This window comes from Alligator mississippiensis, chromosome 14, assembly GCF_030867095.1.
Source record: "Alligator mississippiensis isolate rAllMis1 chromosome 14, rAllMis1, whole genome shotgun sequence".
NCBI classification, from domain to species: domain Eukaryota; kingdom Metazoa; phylum Chordata; order Crocodylia; family Alligatoridae; genus Alligator; species Alligator mississippiensis.
This window is the reverse complement of record NC_081837.1, coordinates 30,295,238-30,318,872: the sequence shown is the minus strand read 5'-3', so window position 1 is coordinate 30,318,872 and position 23,635 is coordinate 30,295,238. Positions and strand designations below refer to the sequence as shown.

Sequence of the window (23,635 nt, the reverse complement as noted above, 5' to 3'; positions counted from 1 at the left end):
CTCTCCTGAGGAAGGACGTGAGAGCGAAAATAAAATCCCCACCCTGAACACTTTTGAGAAAGTTAATCTGGGAGCCAGGCACTTTGCAGTACACCTGTTTTCTTTACAGGAAACTAGGCTCAATAAAAGTGACACTCCACCTATACCTCGACCTTTTCACAAATAAACATGAAGCCCGATTTCCGATAAAGCAACAGAACTCTCTCCTCTTCCGAACATGGAAAAGAAATCAAACAGCCAAACGAATTCCTGCCCTCCCACGTCATCTCACCAGCACTAGCAGCTTTTTTTAAAAAGGGACAACTTTATCTGTAAGAGATTAACTGTAAAAACATGGCAGATAAGAGCTTTCAACAGTAGACACCAAATGACTGCTTGCTTTAAGTACAAAGATACCTTTTAACTTGTTGCTGTCCTTCGCTTGGCCACAGTTTGACACAAGGAAAAAAAAAACTCTCCCCCTTCTAATGAGTACAGGGCATACAAACTTAAATGTTTAAGATCCCAATACATTTTTACAAGGAGAATTATGAATGTTCACGCAAATTAAATGCTTCAGATTATGAAGTCCTGACTCTCTAAAATGTGAAAACCTGTAGTAAGATGCTCATTGATTGTTTTGGGGCCGGTTTAGGAGGAACATAAATAAATCAATCAATCAATCTTCTCCTCTACCTCTCTGGAGACCAGATTCCATGAGCTTTGGAAAGTAACAAGATAACAGTGAGGGTTAAAACCATGCCAGGCATCCAAACTTCTACTAAGAGTCATTGTGTTCTGAATTTCAATGAGAGAAGAATCACGAGGTAAACAGTCTTGCCAAAACTGCTTGTCTAACAAAATTGATGAGGGAGGTCATAGGGCTTAGTTATTAATACACATTACAGAATTTAGTCTACATGATCCTACTAGATCCCTGGAAATCCCATTGGAATTAAAAGGAAAGGAAAACAGAGACATTTGACCAAACATCAGTCAACTCTGCTCACCTGTAGAAGTTCTCTACTCTCATATCACATCCCTTCCCTAATATCACATCTAATTTTTTCAAGAAGTAGACAGCAACCAATGCTAGATTTGATCTTGGAGTCATAAAGGAGGCAGACCTAATTCTTCTGCATGCTTTTTCTACTGTTTGACCTGAGAACATGAAAAAAAAAGGGAACCAAACCATGTACTTAGCTGTCTATAGTCAACCGTAGGCAGTCAACACTATTTTTTGTTTAAATAGATGTTTCACGTGGAATGTGTGAGAAAACACTTGAGTAAAAGCTGCAATTGTCTAGACAAGTTGGTAGAGCAGTTTCAAAGTGGAGGGGGCAATTAGCTACACTAATTCTAACTTGCATAAAATGGACTGGATTTCAAATCTAGGGGTATCCCTTTACACTGTTCCTAGGGGAACACAAAACTTTACCGGGCTTGCCTCTCTGCCTTTCAAAAAGTAATGCAGGATGAGCTTTCCTTTAGGATGTGAACATTCACTACAAGCAGTGGCATTCACACTAAGTTTCATCCTGACTTGGATTTTGGGGTGGGGTCCCAAAAAGATTTAACAGCCTTTTCTGAATCAGCCCTGCCTGGATGATAGTCTGAGTTCTCTGAAACCTTCCAAGATCAGCAAGGCACTTGAAACAATATCTAGGCAACTAACATCCAGGCAGGTTCTGGTTCAACAACATCTACCTGGCAGTCCATCTAAGACAGTGGTTCCCAACCTGCGGACTGGCACAGGAGCAGGACGGGACGGGACACACGGAGCCAGCTGCTTCCCTCCCGGGGCTGCCCCACCGCCCAGCTTTCACTCTGCACATGACTGCCAGCAGTGGAAGCCGCTCGCATAGGCAGACAAATGGGGGTGCAAGCAGGTGGCTCGTGCCACGACCCAGCAGCCAACCTTTGCAGCCTGGTTCCAGGCTGTGGCCCGGTGGTTGGGAACCTCTGATCTAGGAGGTACATTAGGATCTGCACAGTGAACAAGTAAGATGTTTTCTGTGCAAGGTAAGGTGATATGCAGCAGTGAACACAGTCCCAACCTAACAAGCTCTGCAGTAACAGACACAATTCAAGGGAAAGTGATCATTAAAACTAATAACAACTGAGAGAAATCACTGCAACAGCAGTAGCAGCAAAAGGAGCTCCTGCTGTAAATATTAAGAATTTCTTATAGACAACAGGGGTCGCCACTACACCTCAGAAGCAGCAGACAATCATTTCACCAGAGGGAGACTGCAACTAACAGAAAATCTACAAAACCCTTACTATCCACTTCTTTTGAATACAAACCAAGGAGAGCTCTATTACTCTCTTATATATGGAAAATAGTTTTGTGCAGTGTCTTTTACATATGGTTTGCATGAGCCTATAATTCAAGCCCTTCAGGAAACTATTCCATTACAAAATGTAAAGCTAGATGGGATCAACAGATTTACAAGAGGACATGGTACTGCACTGGTAGACGAACATCCAGATGGCCCATCAGGCATTCAGCATCTCCAGCTTCTACAATTGTGTGAAAGAAAATATCTGCTGACAAGAATGCTGGGGCAATGCACGATGCAAAGGAAGCTTCCACCAAGCAGGTTCAAACACAGAATGGTGCAATGTTGCAACAAAATTGGGGGGGGGGAAGACTAACATACACCTGTGTACTCAAGAACATACCATTAGAGGGTTGACTGGATTTAACAAACAAGTTCCTCCCCCCTCAATCTTCCTGGCTTTATACAAACTGCACAGAATCTCTCCACTGAATGGATACTGCTTGTGCTCTTTAAAGGAATGACATGGAATTTATTCGTGATGCGCAAGCAACTATTCTAGCTTTTGCCAATCAGCACGGTTAACAAGAACACAGTGGTAAAGATACTGCAAGACAGATGGCATGATATTTCAAAATCCAAGACAAAGGGCATACTGGTATTCAGTGGAGAAAGAAGATCATCCCAGACCAGTCTGCCAGTCATTCTTCCCAAAACCTAAAAGAGCATTTCACTTTAATCTTTTGGCTTTAGAAAGGCAATTTATATTATGGAGACATCTCAATGATCTAATATTAGCCGGTGGGCTTGTTTATGTTGTCATTGTTGCTAAGAGAAACCTGGAACTTTAGAAACACTGAACTACATGAACGTGCTATTGTGACAGCTGCCACTGGGAGCTGAAATCCATGTAGTGCTTCCCCAGCAACTGTTACCCATTTTCCTTTAACAAACTGGCTTCTTTTCAAAAGAACGCTTTTCCATTTGGGTTACACAACTGGCTTTTGCAATTCCCAGAACCCCATTCAAAAGCTGCAAGCAGTCCTCTGTTCCAGTATCCCCAACTACTCATGACTCCACATTAGCAAAGGCAGTCTGAACCCACCAGGGCAATGCACTAATGAAAACATGGAGGAACTACTGAGCAAACCATCAGCTAGAAGAAGCAAGATTTTTTTTTCTTACAATGACCAAATTTCAGTGAAGACAACTCACAAAATTTCAATGCATCCTACAATACTTACGTTTATTAACTTTTGCAATAAATATTAAAGCAGTAATGTTAATAGCTGCTTCAAATTTTGGCATTGACAAAATCTTTTTCTCTGTAGGTAATGCCAAGAACATGTATTTGGGTGAAAACATTTCTGTGAAGAATCCAAAGCCACTATAATTTCATTTCAGGCTTACCTACACTGGGATGCTACAGCAAAACAAAACAAGCTATACATTTAAAATGGGAATTGCTACTCCATTTTAACTGCCCATGTGAATAAACACATTTTTCACTAAGAATTCCTTATGCAAGTCAGCTTATTTCACCTGGACACAGGTACTACTCCTGTGAAATAAAATTTGCCCATACAAGGTGATAGCACAGTTCAGGTATTCTGCAATAGGTATTTCAGGTCAGTTCCCTGAGAAGGCAAGTCCTTATTGTACTCTTACCCATGCAGAAAGCTCATTGTACCATGAGAACCTTGGCTATAGTAGCTTGTGAGAATCTACTTGCTTGAGTTCAAGTACTTGTTGAAAAAGAATACTTTAGCTCCCTTTCTCAGATTTACTATAACTGAAGAAGAGAGGTTAGTTATAAGCTGCCTGAAGAGATGATCCTATAGCCAAACACAGATTGTATGGCTCTGTGAAGTAAAGAAATGACAATTTCTATTATAGATCACCTCCTCTTTCATTTTCTGGCAATATTTAGCCTAATACAGAACCATTGCTACTTGGGAGAACTGGGAATTTTAAGACCCAAAAGAAAAAAAAAAAAAAAAGAAGGTTACAGAAATCTAATTCCCACAAGCACTGCTCTCCTGTTGAGTTACTTTACCTCCTTCCAAAGCAGGCTGCATAGTAAAAATATACAATTTAGTATTGCTTTTGTTTTATGATTTTTTTATATTTTTTTGGTGTGGCACCACTGGGAGAAATAGTTCTGGCACATTTAACTTGTTCACAAGAATGAACGTTGTGCATTTGATGTTCTGTTTGTACTGATACATGATAAGCTTTCCTTACAAATAGCTACCTCAGGCTTACTTCTTTTGAAATTTAAAAGTAACTTCATGTGATAAGAGGCTATACCAGCCTCATCTTCAAAACAATATGTAAAATGCTGCTACTGTGAATGTCACTGACTGTATGCCAACCACATAGAGATTCAGCTTATGTTTAATAACTCCTCCTCATTGTACCAGAGCATAGCTACATAACTGACACTGCTCTGTGCTTTTGGACTAAAGAGACACATTGATTTCCAGAGTCCACTGCAGAAAAGTATTCACATCACACACCACCATAAAAATCAGTACCCAGAAAGACTACAGAGACTGAAATCTAATTACCAGAGTTGTTTCCAGGAGACCAAGATGAAGTACCTCAAGAAGTCACAAACGAAAAAGCTCAAACCAAACTCATTTTCATCTCAACTCAGTCAGCATGTCTATACATTCATTAATGTGATTTTGCTACTGTGCATTAAATTCAGTACCTCTAATGTGAGGTACTAAATAAATGCGCATTAGACTCCCCTAATGTGCAGCAGTGAAAGCACATGGTTTTTTAGTGACAATGCACAGTGTGCATTGGCATATTAGCTTGGTTTTTAATGTGATGCTCTAATCCACAGTAAAATAGGCCATTCAAATGCACGTGCAGGCTATTAAAGCGCACGTGTAGACACACCCAGTGACAATTTAATCTAAGACTTCAAGCTGGAAGATGTGAGCATTAACCAGTGACACCAGGAAGCACCTAAAGAAGGTGTGGTACCCCTACCGCATAAAACACATGCAGATCTCATGGATGAAAAGCACTGACTTTATTCACTAACCTTCTGCGTTCCCTGGCCTCCTCAGCTGAGTCCTTTCCAGTAGTTGCGGCAGCACTGGCATTTGTAACACCATTGGTAGAACTGAGTGCAGTGCGATTTGTGATTACACTTAGTGGAGTGATAGCAGAGATGTTCTCTGTATTTTTCTCTACAGCAGAGTCAATTTGTTGCCGGGATGGCACTCTGAAACAGACAAGACATACATAACAGGATGCAAACTAAGTGAACTGGGTTGGCTACCAAGACTAGACAACTGCCTCAAGGGAACATTAACAATACGTTTCCTCGAGTCTCTGCTCCTGGTTCTGAAAAGAATGGTACCTTTCAGGACATCTAGAAGAAAGGGCAGAAAGTGATTGGAAAGATTGAAAGAATTAAACTGGTGAATAAGCTGGAAAATGGATGGACCCAAAGATCCTATTCAAAACCTCAGAGCAACCTCAGATTCCACGTGCAAAAAGCAAGAATGAATGGTTGATCATTCATGTCAGAAGTGACCAAGCTAAGAGTATGCATGCAAATCTCAAATGCTTCCTGATGCATAGGCATTACTAAAACAACCTCAGGTATAAACAGAAATAACAACTGAATTGCTATCAAAGGATACACAGGTACAAGCTGTTATGCTACAATTCTGTAGCAGTGCAAGTATAGCAAAACTGCTCCAACATTAACCTTGCTTCACCTATGGTCAAACCTAATGCAATTTAGCTCACTCATATGGTTGCAAGCTCATGCAGATATAAAAGTTAGTGTAACAGCTGCTGTGCACTCTAGAGCAGCAGATTCCCCTCCCCTTTCAAAGTGGCTACAAATGTACATTTGTCCATACTGCAAATACATGTACTTTTTAAATTGAAATGGGTTTCCAGAACTCATCATGAAACAGATTATGACCAAATAAATTTCTGAACAATTCCAGGATTCAGAACATGCACCTCCCCATAACTCTTGAAACTTTGTTTTAACTAAAGATTCACGTGAACGAGTCACAAGCCATTACCTAGTATACTGGCGAACTGATGCAGTAGTATTCGCACTGACAGATGTGGGACAGGAAGAGGCAGGTTGCCACTGGGTGCCCAATGAGGTAGATGAACATATGGTAGTTGGTGAGGTAGCTGGAGATGTACTGCGATTGGCTGAACTGTAGGGACTGTTGAGGTCACTACTTCTACCAAATGAAGCACTGTAAAATATCACAGGATTGCCTCCTTCAGAGCATGGTTAACATACAGGCAGACCACTCCAGACCCTCAGCTGAACAGGAAAGGGAACATTTTATATCTCAGAAAAATGAATGCAAAGGAGAATGGAATGTGCCAAGGTCACCAAAGATCACACTTGGGACATACAGAACAGGATTATGATGACATCACTTATAAAAACAGAACACAGTTCAGGGAGAAAATAGGGGAATGGAGGTGAATTTAGGAAAGTCAGAAAGCAGGAAAAAGCCTGGGGAAAAAATGGACCCCAGTGTAAGTAGTACTAGAGACACAACAGTGCACTTAACGGGACGGGACGGGACGGGACGGGAAGGGACGGGAAGGGAAGGGAAGGGAAGGGAAGGGAAGGGAAGGGAGAGAGAAACAACTTAACACAAAGGAGAAATAAGTATTGTAGAAGGATCGGGCAACACTGCCATTGCCCACATTGAGACCCTGTTGAGTTGCTTAAAACTGACAAACCCTAATCACTTGGACTGAAATTTTCTACAGCTGGTACTGGCTGGCTCAACCATTTGACCAAAACAGTTCAGCCATACCCAAGAACATGGACTAGCGCGATATACATTTTACCATGCTAAAAAAATATTGGGACAGAGCTTGAGGTTAGAAAACTAGGACCAGGAGGCAAGACTGGAACCAGAGCCAGGAGAGAAATAGGCAGCAGACTGAAATCTAACAAGGAACAGAAGAGAAAGTAGACTGGATGCGCAAATATATTACAGACATGAACCAGCATGAGAGTTAGAAAGGAGGAACAACCAAAGCCTGGAGGGGGAAAACACTGACTATTTGTGTTGTCCTCTACTCAAGACATCTCAACCCACCTCCAGTCCTTCCCAGCTCCTTATCAGACTATCTAATGCCTCTCTACTTCAAGCTTTAGTTTCACTGCCACCCTCCTCATCCAGCACAATAGTACTGAGCATAGTGTAAGTGAGTCTTTTCACAGACTCCTTTCACTTGAAGTTATTGGGCTCTGATTCCATTGCCAGACCTATACACCTTAAATCACAGCAGCACAGTACAGCTGGTAAATTGTAATTGTGTATCTGATTTTAGATTAGCGGGAGCACAAAGCTGAAAAGTTGTAAAGTCCTAGTAAAATGTAAACTTCTCAGTAGCTCTACTGACTGGGCTACCTTTCAGATAAGGTAACAGTATCTATTCTATATTATGCCTCTGAGATGCTACCTGCAAGCAGCAAAAAACTCTTGCCGCTTGTCCGAGAGAGACAGACAGAGAAAGAAACAGAGGGAGAGAGAGAGAGAGAGGCGGTACAGCCCGAACTGTTAGCATCAGGTCCCAGGATAGATGTGGAGTCATTAGAATTGAATGCTGGCTCTGGAATAACGTCTTCTGCTTTCAAAATATCCAGCTCTTTCCCCTTTTGTATAAATGGTATTCCATTTATTCAGTGGCTACAGAACCATATCCTATGAAAATTTAACTGTATCAGCAATCATCCCCTAAAAGCTAGAATGCGGCACATGAGCAACATTTACAAGAAATCAACTTCTCTCCAGATATTTAAAGGAAAATCCTCCATGTTCAGGACAAAATTATGCAGTTTGGGGTCAGGTACTTGATGAAGCAACATGTTAAAATCCTGAAAGCTTTACTGCACCTTGCACTGAATTTCAAAAGATTAGAGGGAGCCTAGTCTTTCTTGAGGGAAGATAGTGGTGAAATGATGGCAGATATTGCCAGTGGGGCAGAGAAGGGGAAGGGGGTTATATGATCAGTTTTTTTTTTTCCTTTTTCTGCCTTCCTAGTTCATCAGCAATCACTTCTCTAGAGTGGCACATGCGCTTGCAAAAAAACCCAGTATTCCAACTATGGAAAGAAAATGGTTGGTTGATTTGTGGACATCAATCGCATTCTAACGCTGATGATCTGCATGAATTATGGACAGTACTATTTTTTTGATTATCTGATATAAAAAATTATGCCTTAATGTGTACCTCAATTAGACATAGGCTATCAGAACTAACTTTTTAGTAGCCTTCTGGACTAGGAATAATGGCCACCAGTTGACTGAAAGTAGGTTTAGGCTAGACATCAGGAAGCACTACTTCACAGTCAGGGCGGCTAGGATCTGGAAGTGGTGCTCGCTCCTACCCTAGGGGTCTTCAAAAGGAGGCTTGATAATCACCTAGCCAGGGTCATTTGACCCCAGCATTTTTTCCTGCCCATGGCAGGGGGTCAGACTTGATGATCTGCTCAGGTCCCTTCCAACCCTACCAACTATGATACTATGAGGTTCACTATTGAATAACTTCATCCTACATTCAAGGGGAATTTTTTTTTGTCATCTAGCAATTACACCAACATCTGAGAAATGAAATGTTGCATCTAAATCATGCCAGTACAGTATTTAAAGTTCAGTGCCAAAATGAAAGTCTGGGGAGACAGTGTTTATAATGGAAAAACTCAGCAGACTGTATATTTTGTTTCACCAGTCCTATAACAATGAGCACACCAAGACCAGCTATAACCATGCAGCAAATAGAAAACTGCCATTTTAGAAGCCTGGAAAACATGTTAAAAATCCATTCTGCTGTCTGTATCTAAAGTGTTTCAGGCCATACCTTTTCAGGTAGGTAGATATGTAGGTGGAAGGTGCACCTGTCTGGGGGGCTTCGTTTCCCTTTGGTTCATCCTTCCATGATTGCCGGGTGTAGGAACCACTCCGCACCAGATTAACAGCAGATTCTCTGAGGTAAGAGAACATTAGGTTGGCTTAGAAAAGCTCTGCAGTCTAGTCTCGACTCCTCAAACTGCCAGCCTCCTGGTAAGTTCCACAGCTTCAGCATCCACTGGCAGAAGCGAAGACTATTTAATATTCAGGCAACACAAGCTCTTCCTTTACAGACTAATTCACCATAGGGATAAGTAACTGAAATATCCCCATTTGCTTTAAAATTATCTCTAGTAATTGCCAAGGCAATTCTTTAAATATCACAAACTTATAGTATTTTGCAGACACAGTGCCATGCAGTTTCTGACCAGAAGCACTTACAATTCTAAAATTCAGACTTATCTAAAGATTGTCATTTCATACATTAGACGATGCCATTATGTAGAATGAACTTGCTTTGTCACCTTGCACAGCTGCTCAGATGCAGTGGCTGCATCTGGAAGGGTAGTTTTTACTTTGAAGCATTAAGTGCTGGTCACCGATTGAGACAGAATACCAGACTACACGTCACTGGTCTGATCCAACGTGATAAATCTTATGCTATTTCCTTAAAAATACTGCTTACAGCAAGTATTAAACAGTTAGCAGTATTCAGGGCTACTTAGCAAGTCTAGCAGCAAATAATCAGTAACCCAATTTAATAGAGTAAATAAATCAAAGTTTAGTCCCTCACCCCTATCCTAGAAGTATTTTGTGGCAATTCCTTCCAGCCAAAGGACAGAACAAAACACTGTGACATTCATTCCATAGCTCCCAATTATTTTCAGTTTTGAATTCAAACTATCCATCCATCCTAGATGGACTTTGTCTCCTACATATTCCATGTAGCATTGACTTGGCTTATGTTAAAAGAAAAACATACTGCAAAAATTGTATCTTACAGTATGTGGTGACTACTGCCTGCTAGGTTAGCTTGAAATCTTAGTCTCCACTTTAGAGAGCAAAGGATATTTGGCAGCACTCAGCTGAGTGCACACCACAATAGGAGGCACTGTTCAAAATAGTCCCAAGTCTTTCTTTATGTAATTTGAAACACCAGCTGTCTACTAACATGCAAAGAACGGTGGGAGATTCTAATCAACTATAATGCAACAGGTAACAAAGAATTTAATCACTGTGAAATGCTTTATCAGAGATTTCTCTTCAGTGCAACAGTTTCTCCACAAATGTTTGCACTGACTTTTCTCCCTATGTTTTTTCAACTTTTGTCAATTTTTACTCCCTTGAAAAAACATTACAAGGGACCGGTTAGAAACAGCACTTCCCCATGCACATCTTAAGGCACCGGATGCTATTCCCATTTATATGGCAAAAGTATCTGGGGAAAATCAACAAGGATCAGGATGCCATTGTGCTAGGCACTGTAAAGACATAACAGAGTCACAGTGCAAAAAGCTCACAAATATAAATGATGTCAAAAAGCAAGAGATGGCTTAACAGCAAAGGTAGATAGGAAGTGACAACAGAGCAAGGTGCATCACTATGAGCATGAGTCAAAGCTACAGATCAAGAATAGAAACTCACTTCTTAAAGGACAAGGCCCACTCATACATATACTAATGGGGTGAGGAGAGGTGTATGTTACAAATATCACTACCCTGCATATTTTTAAATGATGAATAATCTGGTTTTGTTAGGGAAAAAACCTATCACTCCCCTTCTTCAAGACTGAGGGCATATTCCATGAGGTTGACATGCAGTGATACAGCTCCCAGCCTTTAAACACCTACACACTTGGGACTAGTAAATAAACATATGAATCGTGAACATAAAAATGGGAAGGCACTTCTGAAGACTGAATTCCATGAATTGATGAAGGCTGCTGAAGCCAAAGCCTTTAGCTCAGAGTTGAAGTCCTACCTGTTTTCCTTTTCCTCTATGTCACCCGTACTGCTTAGTCTTCTAGGGGCTATTGAGGCAAGATAGCTTTTGTTGCTGTCCTTATCCTGATAATGCAAAACAAGAACACACATATTTCAAATGTAAGTTGATTTACTTTCAGTGACCTCTCTGAATTAGTGCTTCAATTTTTGCTACTAGAAGTGCATCAATTTCTGATTTTCTTTTAACATAGTTTAAGGTTTTTTGGCACATAGGTGTCACCCAAGACATTACATTTCCAAGGCTAACTAGCATGAGCAAGGCAGGAATATTAATTTAGGAGCTAATCTCAACTGAGATAGATTTTGTATAGATGGGCGGCAAATCACAGACTGCTAACTGTAGGCAGAGCTCACTGATGAATATTTAAGATATAGATATGCATAACATTTGAAGCACTTCAAATGCAGCTGCACTTTGCAGAGCTTCTAAAATGGAGTGCTTCAGCTGCAGACAGACAAAGCCCCCTGCCATGCCCCCCAGCTGGAGCACTTCAAGATCACTGCAACTGCATGCAGCAGCTTGCTCTCAAGCTAGAGGCCATGACAAGGAGCTGCTGCATCCTGTGGCTCTTTCCCCCACCATGATGTCCCCCCTCTGCAGCAGAGCTGACTGTCCGTGAACACCCTGTGCCCTCTACCTCTGCCCTACTGGGACCAGAGGCCCCACCACCCCCAACACCTCTCCCAGTTCTGATGAAGGGGGCACTCAGGAAAAGCAGGTGGAATACAAAGGAGAGCACTCATTGACAGCTTGCTTTGCTGCCGAGTGAGTAGCAATACAGCCCCTGGTCCCCTGGGAGGGGCTGTGACCTGCAGCTCAGTTTCTCTTTTCTTCTCCCCTTCCTGCCAGGGGCAGGAAAACAGAGTCAATTATCAACTCTCCTGTGCACTCAGCCTCTGGCTAGCCAGAACATGTCCCTCTGGCATGCACATCTGTCTGCTCACCCTCTGAAGCACTGGAAATGTGACAAGTGCCCACACCATTAGAATGAAGCAGAGGAACAACTAGTGTGAAAACAGGGCACTGGCTTGATTAGACTGTCTCCCTCAAAACAAGTAGGATGACAAACTGGCAGAAAGTGTTAAGCTGACCATAACCTAGACAGGAAGGAGTAAGAAGTCCTGAACTCCAGTTTTGCATGGACTGCTAATAAGATGGAAATAGCTCAAATCAAGAGGGAAGTATAAATATATCAAAGCACTTGATACCACAAATGCAAGCAACATAAAAGTATAAAAAGGATATTAAAATATGGAGATTGTGAATTAATACCAAAATTGAAACTAGGGATATGGACAAACACACATTTGTAGCTGCTCAAAAGGGAAAAGCTGCTGGAGTACACAACAGCTGTGCTCTGTTATCTAACTGTCAGCATGAGCCTGCAGTGATAATAGTCAGCTAAACTGCCTTACCTTACCCTAAATGAAGCAGGGTTAAAGATGAAATAGTTTTGTTAAATTTGTATGACTATAAAGTTATGTTAATATAACAGATGCATCATAATAGCTTGTACCAGTCTCCTTTGATTTCGATACAATTGTTACATCTGTCTATACCCATGGAGGAATGGTGCTGTGAAATGGGGTGCCAATGCAGAAAGGCAGGCTGCTTAACACTTCTCAGAAGGGATGCATCAGCAGGCTGTTTCAGGGGAAACCAGACCTTTTCTTTGTTGTCTATTAATGCAGAAATCCGGGGACTAGATGAAGAGCGATAGATAAAAGAACTCCTGTCTCTCTGTCCTTCACGAGAAGCAGCAACTTCACTGAGCATGTTGTGGCTGCCAGTTTTCCTTAGTCCCAGCCTCCAAGATGAAGGAGATTCATCCTTTTGCTCTTCTGACTTGTTGAGCCAACTAAACTGTAGTGGAAAATGACAACATTTGGTAAGAAGCAGGGGTATTGCAGACCCACAATTTATTTTCAGAAAGTTTTACTAAGCCAAAATTCTCACAGGCAACACACTTCAAAGCATTAGATTCAGGTTACTTGGATGTCTTGGGATAGCTAGACACATGCACATACAATTCTACATTTGTATTAAAATTAGGCTTATGTTTTATAGTTAGGGAATTCTTATGTAAAAGTTCCTCCAACCCCCACCCCATTGTCTTTTTTCATCAGTTTAAATGTAGGAAGGGAGCAACAGCACAAGGAAGTAATGCAACTCATTTTAAATTAACTAGAAATAAAACTTTTATGTAAACCATATGGCCATATACATGCTGTCTTATGTCATTGTCTGAACTTCATGCTATTTTTCTGAGGGCCCTGGTACACATTCAAATTAAAGCTGGATAGAAACCAGCTACAGAGCTGTTACATGCTTTCAAGCATTAACTCTGTAGCTGGTTGGCTCTTTTTATAGGTAGGTAGTCATTTTTATCATGTGATAGCTACTTTGCACACCTGACTGGTCTAAATTTATTGTATGATTAACCAGTTAACTGTGATACAGTAGACCTCCGATTTACACGAGTATTGCGTTCCGGGAGAATTTCATGTAAGTCGAATTCAAGTAAGCTGGGACTACTTTCCCCATAGGAAACAACAGAATAATGAGGGGTTGCATACCTCAATCATAGCTTTTTTTCCCCTTTTCTCAGAGGAATCGCCTTTAGAAGGTGCATCTAGCATCTCACCTATGCATCTTGAGATGCCGTTACAGCTCCACTTGGTTCTGCCTGTAAATCTTGTGAGGCGTTCGCGTATATACGTGAATCTTGCAAGTGTTCGCATATATACGCGAATGACACGCATCTCGAGGGGCATTTTCCAATCCGGACCCTAATAATAAAATCGTGTAAACGTGAGACGTGCGTAAGTCGGAATCGCGTAAATCGGGGGTCTACTGTATTTACTTTGCACTTATTGTTGATCTTGTTTGCACAGGGTGAAATCTACAAGATACAGAAAGAGAGGCCACTGTACTGATATTTTAAGCATGTTTAATCGGACAAAGAAAATGTGCACCCAAAGACAAGAACATGATGCAGGACAGTTGGAAGGGAAATTGTGTTAGAGGAGTTCTAGTTAAAAATAATTTCAGATACAAATTCACTTTGGTACACACACAGTCCTATTCTGGGTTAAGCAACTTTAATTAGGCAAAAGCTTCAGTCATATTTGCCTGTGAAATAACCAGTCTACAAATGTAGCTGCTTTGCATTTGGGAAAGGGTTACTGCTTCACTTCTTTTGCTCAGTCTGAACTGAGCTTACTGGCATAGAATCATAGAAAATTAGGGTTGAAAGGGACCTCAAGAGATTTCATAATTTCACAGATGTTAGGGCTGGAAGGGACCTTCTAAGATCATTGGGTCCAGCCACCTGCCCAAGGGGCAGGAAGTCATCTGGGGTCAGATCACCTCAACAAGATAAGCATCCAAGCATTTCTTAAACGTTTCCAGAGTAGGTGCTTGCAGAGCCTATTCCAGACTCTGGAGACTTGGGCGGTAAAGAATTGTTTCCTTATGTCCAATTTAAAATGGTCTTCCAGCAGTTTGTGACCATTAGACCCTGTATTCCCTTGGGATGTCCTGGTGAATAGACATACAGATCAACTAGTCCAAACCCTTGCTCAAAGCAGGACCAGACCTCTAATTTGTCCACAACCTTTCTGTAGTTGGGGTCCCAAAACTTGACACACTACTCCAGATGTGTCCTCATCAGCGTTAGCCTTCTTTGCAACAAAGGCACAACAGCATGTGCAAAGTTATTCATGTCTAGCTATAAAACAATGTCCGTCTCTTGTAGCTATTACCCCAGTCTTTTAAAAGTAACTGGCATATAATAGCCATCAGCACTTTGGTACAAGAGCACAGACACTGAACACAAGGCCAAAGACAAAGAAAAATATACTGATTTATCCTAGTCACATGGGTTTAAAGTTTGAAGTACAATATTTACTCTAACATAAGGCAAGGTTCCCTCACAACTAGCATAGGGAAAAACAGCCTAATCTTACATTTGCATACAAGAAAACTTCATTAAATGTACTGTAGGTGTGTCTACACGAGACACTTTACTGCAAAGTAGTGTGGTTTACTGCACAGTAAGCATCTGCATCTAACACATGCACATGCTTACTGCGCAGTAAATCTTGCTAATTGTGACTACATTTGCTATCTTAAATGCAAGTAGCAAATGAAATTAGTAACTGTGTAGTAGCACTCATGTAGTGTAGCACTCATGATTTGATCCTATGACCCCAGCATAGGGGGCTGGACTCGATGATCTTCCGAGATCCCTTCCAGCCCTAATGCCTATGAAATCTATGAAATGTAGATACCTGACTGGGAGCAAATCTTCTCCCAGCCAGCCAGCCACCATGGGACAGGAGACTGCTGCCCCCAGGAGCTCCATGCTGCCCCCAGGAGCTCCATGCTGCCAGGGCAGACTCTGCCAGAACCTAGGCAGGGACTGTGTCCCTCTGCCCCAGCAGCAGGGAGCTCCAGTCCCCCTGCTCCGAGATCATTATTGGGCAACTAGTGGGACAACTAGCTGCAAGCTCCCAGCTGGGTAGGGATTCTTCACCCAGCTGGGGGCTCACTGCTAGCTGCCCCACCAGCAGATTGCAACAGGGGGCTGGGACCTGCTCCTCCCCTGCAGCTCTTTCCAAGTCCTCTGTTGAGATCCAGGGCTGGGAGCTCCCTGCTGCTGGGGCAGAGGGACATTTTCCCTGCCCCAGCAGCAGGCAGTCCCCCAGGGGCAGGAAGCAATGTCCCAGGCCTCACCAGGATACAGCTGTCTCCTGGCCCTGTGCTCCCTGCCAGCCCCTAGGCTAGCACCCAGGTGGAGCCAAGAACTCCCCCTTGTGGCGGCAGGGGCCCATTGCAGGGCCCCAGGAAATGAGAGCAGTTTGCTGCTGTCAGCAGCAAATCTGCTCCCACTTCCCTGCACATGTAGATGCCTGCCTGGGAACATTTACTCATGGGTCAACTGCTCCTGTATCTACTGCACATGTAGACACGCCTTGTCTATCATCAGGGATCCGGGTTTTCCATTTCCCACGGAAAAATGGAAAAAAAAAAAAGGCAGATTTTCCCTTTTAACCAAAAAAGGTGGATTTCATTTTAACAGACCTCTTTGCAGGCTGGCAGAGTTCCAGCCTGCAAGAGGCTTGGGGGAACGGGAGAAGGGTGGTTAAGCAGGGGGCACCATGTGCACGTGCATGCTCATACATGCACATGGCTGTGCAGCAGCTTGAAGAGTAGCTCCCACAGGTAAGTTTGGCAGGGGAGAGAGGCCCCCATAGGAATGGAGGAAGGAAGGGAGTGAATTAGGCAGGGCGGGGCTGCTGCCCAGCCTAGGCAGTGTGGGGCTTGGGGCCCAGGGCTAGAATGCGCAGCCGCAGCACCTGGGCAGGGAGCGGGACGGAGCTGCAAGAGGCTTGTCTGGGGGCAGGGGGGTGATGGCTCCCTGCTGCAGTGTGCAGTCCTGGGGGGCATGCACAGAGTACATGCCCCCCAGATCTGTACATGGGACGGGGTGGGGCAGGTGCAGGCTGCCAGCTACAGGCTGTGCCCTGCTGCCCTCCCCCTGGGGCCTCCGCAGCCCAGCAGATGGGACCCAGTGCCGCAGGGCATAGAAGGACTGGGGACGGAAGCTCTTTGCCTCTCCTTGTCACCATAGTGAAGCGCCTCCTGCCCACCTGGCAGCAGCAGGGGCAGCAACACTGAGTTTTGCCTTTCGCTGCTGCCAGGTGGGCAGGGGGCACTTCGCCATGGTGGTGCAGGGCTCCCAGTGGTGCCACGGAGATTTCCCGTCTAGCCCCACTCTGCCCTGATGCAGTGGGTCCCACCCCCATTGGGCCACAGTGGCCTGTGGGGAGGAAGAGGGGGGAGCAGCATGGCAGGGAGTCTGAGCCCACAGCAGGCAGCCTGTATCTGCCTCTCTGACAGGCTGTGCTCTGGCTGTGCTGCCCATGGGGGTGGGGGTAGCTGGGCTCTGTGCTGCACTCCACTGTGGCAGTTGCTGCCTCCTGCAGGCAGCAGCCAGGGCTCAAGCTCTATTGCAAGGGGCAAAGGGCTGTGGACCTGGGTCACTAGTCCTTTAATCCTGGCATCTGGGGGCCTCTCCTCCAGCAGGGTTGGGGAGGGTGGGGAGTGAAGGGCCTGGCCCTACATCCTTGTGAGCAAAGGGGGTAGGGGAAGCTCTGATTTTCTATGATAAAAAAACCCCCAAAAATCAAATACCAAAATTTATAGGTACTTAGAATTTAATTTTATTATAGTGACTGAGGCACTGGACAGGCTTCCAAATTGCTTCAAAAATTGTAAATATATCAATAAAATAGTGTTCAATTGATACATACATACACATCTCTCTCTCTCTCTCTCTCTCTCTCTCTCCACACACACACGCACATCTACACACACACACACACACACACACACACACACACAGAGTGGCATTTCATTTTTCATTTTAATTGCAGTTTGGGCTTTTTAATCAGAGAATTAGCATGGTTTTTTTTAAATCAGAGAATATATGATTTTTAAATGAAGAAAACCAGGATCTCTGTCTATCATTAAACTGTTGCCAGAAGCACCATGTGCTCAATAATGGAAACCAATTATGAAGCTGACTGAATACAGCCCACAGTGAGCTTGCCTGTAAAATGCATGGACCATATTGAGCAAACATACTGATGGGAACCTTCTGCATGTGTGGCCATTAAAAAGGCAAGCAGTAGCTCCCCCAGGAGGGAACTGGCACCAGGCCTGGAGATGCTACAATAACAGACCAGCACCAGGAAGGCCAGAGCCAGCCCTGATGACACCCTTCCCCTGGTACCAAAAATTGAATGCATTAGAAAATGTTGAAGTTCAAAGCACAAGGAAATACAGAAAGACCCAAGCAGGGGGCTACATAGTAGAGGACAGGGGCAGGGATGGGAACATAACTAAGTTACATACAAAACACACAGCAAACTAGGGGTGGGGGGAGCACAACAGTTATAAAGCAGAGAATATACAGAAGACCCTGCACAACAATACTGCATCGTAATAGGGAGATGGTTTGGGAAACAGTTTCAAACAACAACATGCAGAATACAATTGCAGGGAAGAGTCCAGGATTTAACATCCTTGGAGGAGATTCAGTACGGCCAGGGGGCACGGTCAGATGGTCCCTTCTGCATTGCTTCTGGCTGGCAGTCTGGTGGGATCCACGTACTGGTGCTGTCCTGTGATGTGCTTTACGTAAGTAAAGCACAACCATGGATGGTGTTGGACACCTTGAGGCACCACATCAGCTTGACACAGTAGTGGTATATGTGGCAGGTGCACAGTGTGTTGGGGAGAATCTCTGCCTTGCAATCACAGCATTAGCACACCTCCTGTCAAGGTTTCTGTACCAGATGGTGCCATTGAGCAGCAGGCAGTTTGGGTGGGCACAGTGGATGAAGCACTGGTCTGTGAAACACATGAAGCTCCCACTGGGCATGAAGTGGTTGCTCGCATCCCACTTTGAGATGAGCTTGAAGACCCTGCCCTGGTCAGGTTTTGCCCTTAGGTTGCTGGTGTATTTTGCTTAGATGGCATCCTTCAAGAACCTCTCCAAGAGGGTTCTCATGTTGGGGTACATGGTGATGCAACTGGCAGTAGGGGCTGGGAGCAGCAGACTCCCAGCTCCTGGCACTCCTTGGTCCAAGTCCAGTTGCAACTGAAGCGCTTCCGGAGGTGGCATGTGGCATCGCAGGCTCCTCTCCACAGTGAGTCAAAGTCCCCAGTGTCTGAACCAAACTCTCCTTTCTAGCAAGCTGCTCAGGAAGACAACCAAGTCACATCCAGTGGGCTGCTTCGCAATCCTCTTGTGGGTGGTCTCCTTCATGATGCTGCTGCTCACCATCTTGTCCAGGCAGGTCAGGAAGCAGAAGGCATGGATGACCACCACAACATTGCAGAGATTGCCCATGCTTGGCACATTGGCATCTCCCTGCCAGTAGGAGATGGGCAGGATCTCATTTGATTTTAGCCAAATTTGAACTTACATTTGATCTTAGCCAAAGGCTGAGATGCTGATGGGAACCTATCAGAAGGACAGGTTAGTGCAGCCCATATGGATAAGAGATAGTGCCCATTGTGTTCAGTCCCCCTCAGTACCATCTCTTTTTCAGCTCAAGGTGAAACACTCCATCAAATATATATCAACTTCCTCTTCACTCCCACAGCTAAGCAGTTCCTTTCTTTCCTGTTTCCAATGATATCTGTTTCTTTACCAGCCTTAAATGCCTGGCAAGCATCACCAAATGTCAACATAGAGGAGAGGATTTGTTGCCCACTCTCTTGACCTGTCACTTGATTGGTGGGACCCCGGCCTCCATAAGGTGGAACCAGACCAGGCAGCCCCAGGCCTCATCTGCATTATACATGTTTGGAGGATCCCAGGACTCGCAACAAGAACACCCAGTTCCAGTTATGAGTGGGGGACTAATTAGCCCACGGATCCAAGGGGGGAAGGAGAGGGGACGACCTGGAGTACACACACACACACACACACACACACACACACACACACACACACACACACACACACACATTGAGCAGTGCTGGGTTGTGGAGCCACCACGGCTTGAAACACAGTTGACTCTTCTGGGGCCCAGCCCAATGAGCTATATGATAAATCATGCATCTTTGGGCTTTAGACCAGTATCATGCCTAGTTTGGATTATGTATAAGTACAGAAAAAAGTGAAGCTCAAAAGTGCATTTATGCAGTACCTGTGGTAAAAGCTGCAGCACTATTTTTTGGCAAAAAGTAAAATGCATCAATTCTGGATGAACCAAGTCTATAGGTACCAATAATAATTTCCTTATATGCAAATTGCTACAAGTATGTTTACTTCGAAGTCAGTGTTTTTTGGTCTCTTGTGTTTCAATTTTGCCACTTGCACGCATTTAGGAAGGGCACAGAGCCTGAAAAAGGTCTGATAGTAAGGAGGGGAAGAAGTTCAGAGGGCAGAGGGCAAGAGGGCCACCTGACCTCCCCCCAGCCACTATGTGACCTGCTATAGCAGTGGGAAGGGGGCAAATTCAAGACAAACCTCCAATAATTAGATTCTACACCTGGAAAGTTATAACAAATTTATAAAATTTTCCATATACGGAATCTAATTATTGGGAGCAGGAACAAGGGGAGTGCATCTTGCATTGAGTCATCCCAGATTCCAGTAACCACTCTGTGCTTAATCCAAAAAAGTCTGATCTCACTTCTGCCTTTGCTGGGCTGTAACATCATAGCATACCTTTAGCATAAATACTGCAATATGATCCACACTAATGTCACCTTCCCAGGATATTCAGAGACAAGAGTTTTACTGGTAGCTTTTACAAGGACAGTTTCAATGGCATTTTTACTGCACTTTTATTGTACTTCCTGCTGAAAGAAACTAAGGGCACATAGCTTATCACTGAACATGCATCTTCTCAGATCAGTTACCCGGAAGTACTAAATAATCAGCAATGAGTTTTTTAGGTTTTGTTTTTTTAAAAGGATCAACATTTCAGAGGAGGAGAGATTGGAAAGAAAGTTGCACTATGCAATAAACTTCATTTGTGCCAGTTCTAGACTATTATGCTATTACTATGTTTCTTTGTTGTAATCAAATACTGTTATTTGTCTTCAACTTAAATCTTGCAAATTCTCTCAAAACAAGCTGAAAAAACCCCCACCTATTCCCTAAAGTAAGCCGCTGCTTTAAAGCGACAATGGAATGCACAGTTTGAATCAAAGTAAATCCCCAATTCACTTACTTTTCTGGCAGATGAAGGGAAGGAATTATGCTCTGGTGGTCGTACTTGCTCAATGATGCTACTCCTGGGTTCATGATCAGAATGGTTGGCAGAGGACTCTTCCTTTCTCTCTATAATTTTTAGACAACAGGGGTGGAGAAGAGAGAGAAGGAGTTTTAATGCTTTATCTCTAAACCATTACTTTATTAAACTCAGATTCAAACCTTGCACAAGATTCAGATTCAGACCTTGCACAGACCTTGGACATCTCCCAGTATGTTCCTGTTTCTCAGGATAAAGGGAAACATCCCTCAGTCCAAGAGTAACACAGTTTTCCCAACCAGGAAACTTCCCATTGACTAAACAAAGACATTTTACCCAGTCACAAGGCAAATATGTTTGCACTGTGTAGGTACACCCTGCTGTGTGCCTTTGCACACATTTTTTTTTCAACTGGCAGGCCAGCAATGATTCCTTACCAGAGAATGTTTGAGTCAGGAGAAAAGACTTCACTCATTACTGGTTTGCTAGTCAAGTAATCATAAAAAGATAAAGAGAATCAAAAAAGGAGATCAAAAAGCCCTCCTATACTCCTGATGTCTAGGAATGCATTTCAGATTGCATATTGAGTCAGTCTGATGAGAAATAAAGTGTTACGATTCTGTTAATATTACTAAGAGTGTTGGGCTGAGATGCTACCTTGAGTGCCATAATTTATATTCTGCATGTTATCTGCTTCTGGTATAGACAGCCCAGCTCTCTACAGTACTCAAGTTTATGCTATCCTAACACGGACAAGGCAGACTGACGGCAAATTTGGTTGCTGTGTATACAGGCTGCCACAAAATGTCCACTGTACCATAAAAACCTTCTCCACATAAATTGTTTGCCATATAGTAAAAGTATTCAATAAAGGTTCCTTGTAAAATATGGGTACATACTTCCTCCACAAATGACTATTGCTGTTAGCCTTACACTGAGAAAGTGCCTTATACAGAAATAGCTTTTAATATAAACAGTTATAACTAGGTCCATACTAAGGAATGAAACATCTCCAATCAATAAAATGTAGCCTATTACACACATGTGATTTGACACAGAGTTCATTCAACATGATATTCTGTTGTGAAGAGCCTGATCTCCCTGTTCCAAATGCCTCAACCCCAGAATAAAGTGGACAGTACCCTTTATTATCAAAAGGACACAAGAAACCAAGTGAGCAATTAAAACTATTAAACAATTAGAGAGAATGATAGATCTAGGAATGATGGATGGGGGATGCGATAAATTCACAAATATCTAGCTTGGCATCTTATCCCTCAGACATTTTGATTGGGAAGAAAGGGATATAACTAGGAGCACTGGGACTGCAGAGTCCCTTTAAAACTATTAGCAGATATATCACAGAGTTAGTAGATATGCACTGGCAAAACAATGGGTTTTAGTAATTTTAAGAAATGTAAAGTTCAGAAGATGAAGACTTTTATTGCTGTGTAATCCACAAAACAAGAATCTAATTTCCAACTAAATGGAAAAGGCTTCAGGATTTGGTTCAGTTTCTTCCAATTCATAAATTTAAAAAAAAGATGTTGAAAGTCTGGTTCTGTATTTTGGCATCACAAGATTTTTCAAAATGGAAACATTCCAAGTTGAATTAAATATAATAGGGGTGCAGCGATAGAGATTTTTAAGGAGGTATATCAGCCAATATCGACCTGATTTCCAATACAGCTGCATGCAGCTGGTAAGTATGTTGTGGCAGACAGGGAGGTGGGAGGGAAGGGACGTGGGGGGGCAGATCATGGCCCCTGCAGCGAGAGAGGGAGTGCAGCTGGGGCAGGTGCTACCCAACTTGGACAGCATGGGGCATGGGACAGAGCCATGGCTCATCCAGGGAGTGATGGGGGGCAGGTGGCTCCTGCTGCTGTAGGTAACCCGGCAGGGCGCAGGGGGTGTATGCCCCAGATCTAAGTGGGGTGGTGTGGGATGGGCTGCAGCTGCGGGCTGAGGCTGGGGCCGCGCCAGGCTCTTCCTGGTGCATGGGGGCTGCACTCGGGGCTGTGCTCAGAGCTGTGTTCCCAGCGTGTTGGGGTTGCGCTTGGGGCAGGCAGCGGCAGCGCTGGGAGATGCGCTTGGGGGGGAGGGGCTGTAGCCACCCCAAATTTTGCTGTAGCTTCCCCCCCCCTCACCGCTCTGGCCCCTGAGCATAGCCCCCACACGCCGGGAAGACCCCAGCATAGCCCTGGCCCCAGCCCACAGCTGCAGCCCACCTGCCACACAGATTCGGGGCACATGCCTCTCCCCCACCCACCCTCCCAGAGCGTGCACAGTGGCAGGAGCCATGCCCCCCAGACGAGCCGCTGCTCCGTCCCATACCCCGTCCTACCCGGCTGAGCAGTGTCTGTTCCCAGGCTCCGCCCCACTCCCTCTCTCAGAGCAGGGGGCATTGATCTGCACCCCCACTTCCCTTTCCTCCCCTTCGACCACAACAGATTGACCAGCTGCATGCACCCCTCCAAGCTGCTGGGCTGCGCTCCTTGTCACCTATGTGCTGCGCTGTGGCTGCGCATAGGCACAGGTATTTATTGGCCAAATTATCAGCCACATCAGGCCGATTTCTGATACAATTAATTTTCTTTATATCTGTGCCAAGCTGATATCAGAACGATGCGTCAGTGCACCTCTAATAATAGTTGATAAAAACCTTAATAATAAATAATCAGCTAGTAGATTTTAATCACACTTATTGTGGTAGCGCCCAAGGA

The 23,635-nt window shown here is 43.9% G+C and overlaps 1 protein-coding gene across 5 annotated transcripts in view; it reads right to left on the bottom strand.

The window, feature by feature from the left end:
- PPP1R12B (protein phosphatase 1 regulatory subunit 12B) overlaps positions 1 to 23,635 on the bottom strand; it is a 181,880-nt gene that overhangs the window by 89,727 nt on the left and 68,518 nt on the right. For 4 of the 5 annotated variants that reach the window (XM_059717218.1, XM_019492481.2, XM_059717220.1 and 1 more), the window contains 6 exons: positions 20,892 to 21,001; positions 12,799 to 12,996; positions 11,110 to 11,195; positions 9,140 to 9,265; positions 6,323 to 6,508; positions 5,320 to 5,502 (listed from right to left, as the gene is read on the bottom strand). In XM_059717218.1, the coding sequence (XP_059573201.1) occupies positions 5,320 to 5,502; positions 6,323 to 6,508; positions 9,140 to 9,265; positions 11,110 to 11,195; positions 12,799 to 12,996; positions 20,892 to 21,001 (889 nt within the window). The remainder of the gene's footprint in view (positions 1 to 5,319; positions 5,503 to 6,322; positions 6,509 to 9,139; positions 9,266 to 11,109; positions 11,196 to 12,798; positions 12,997 to 20,891; positions 21,002 to 23,635) is intronic. The other variant, XM_059717219.1, reaches the window with a different exon arrangement.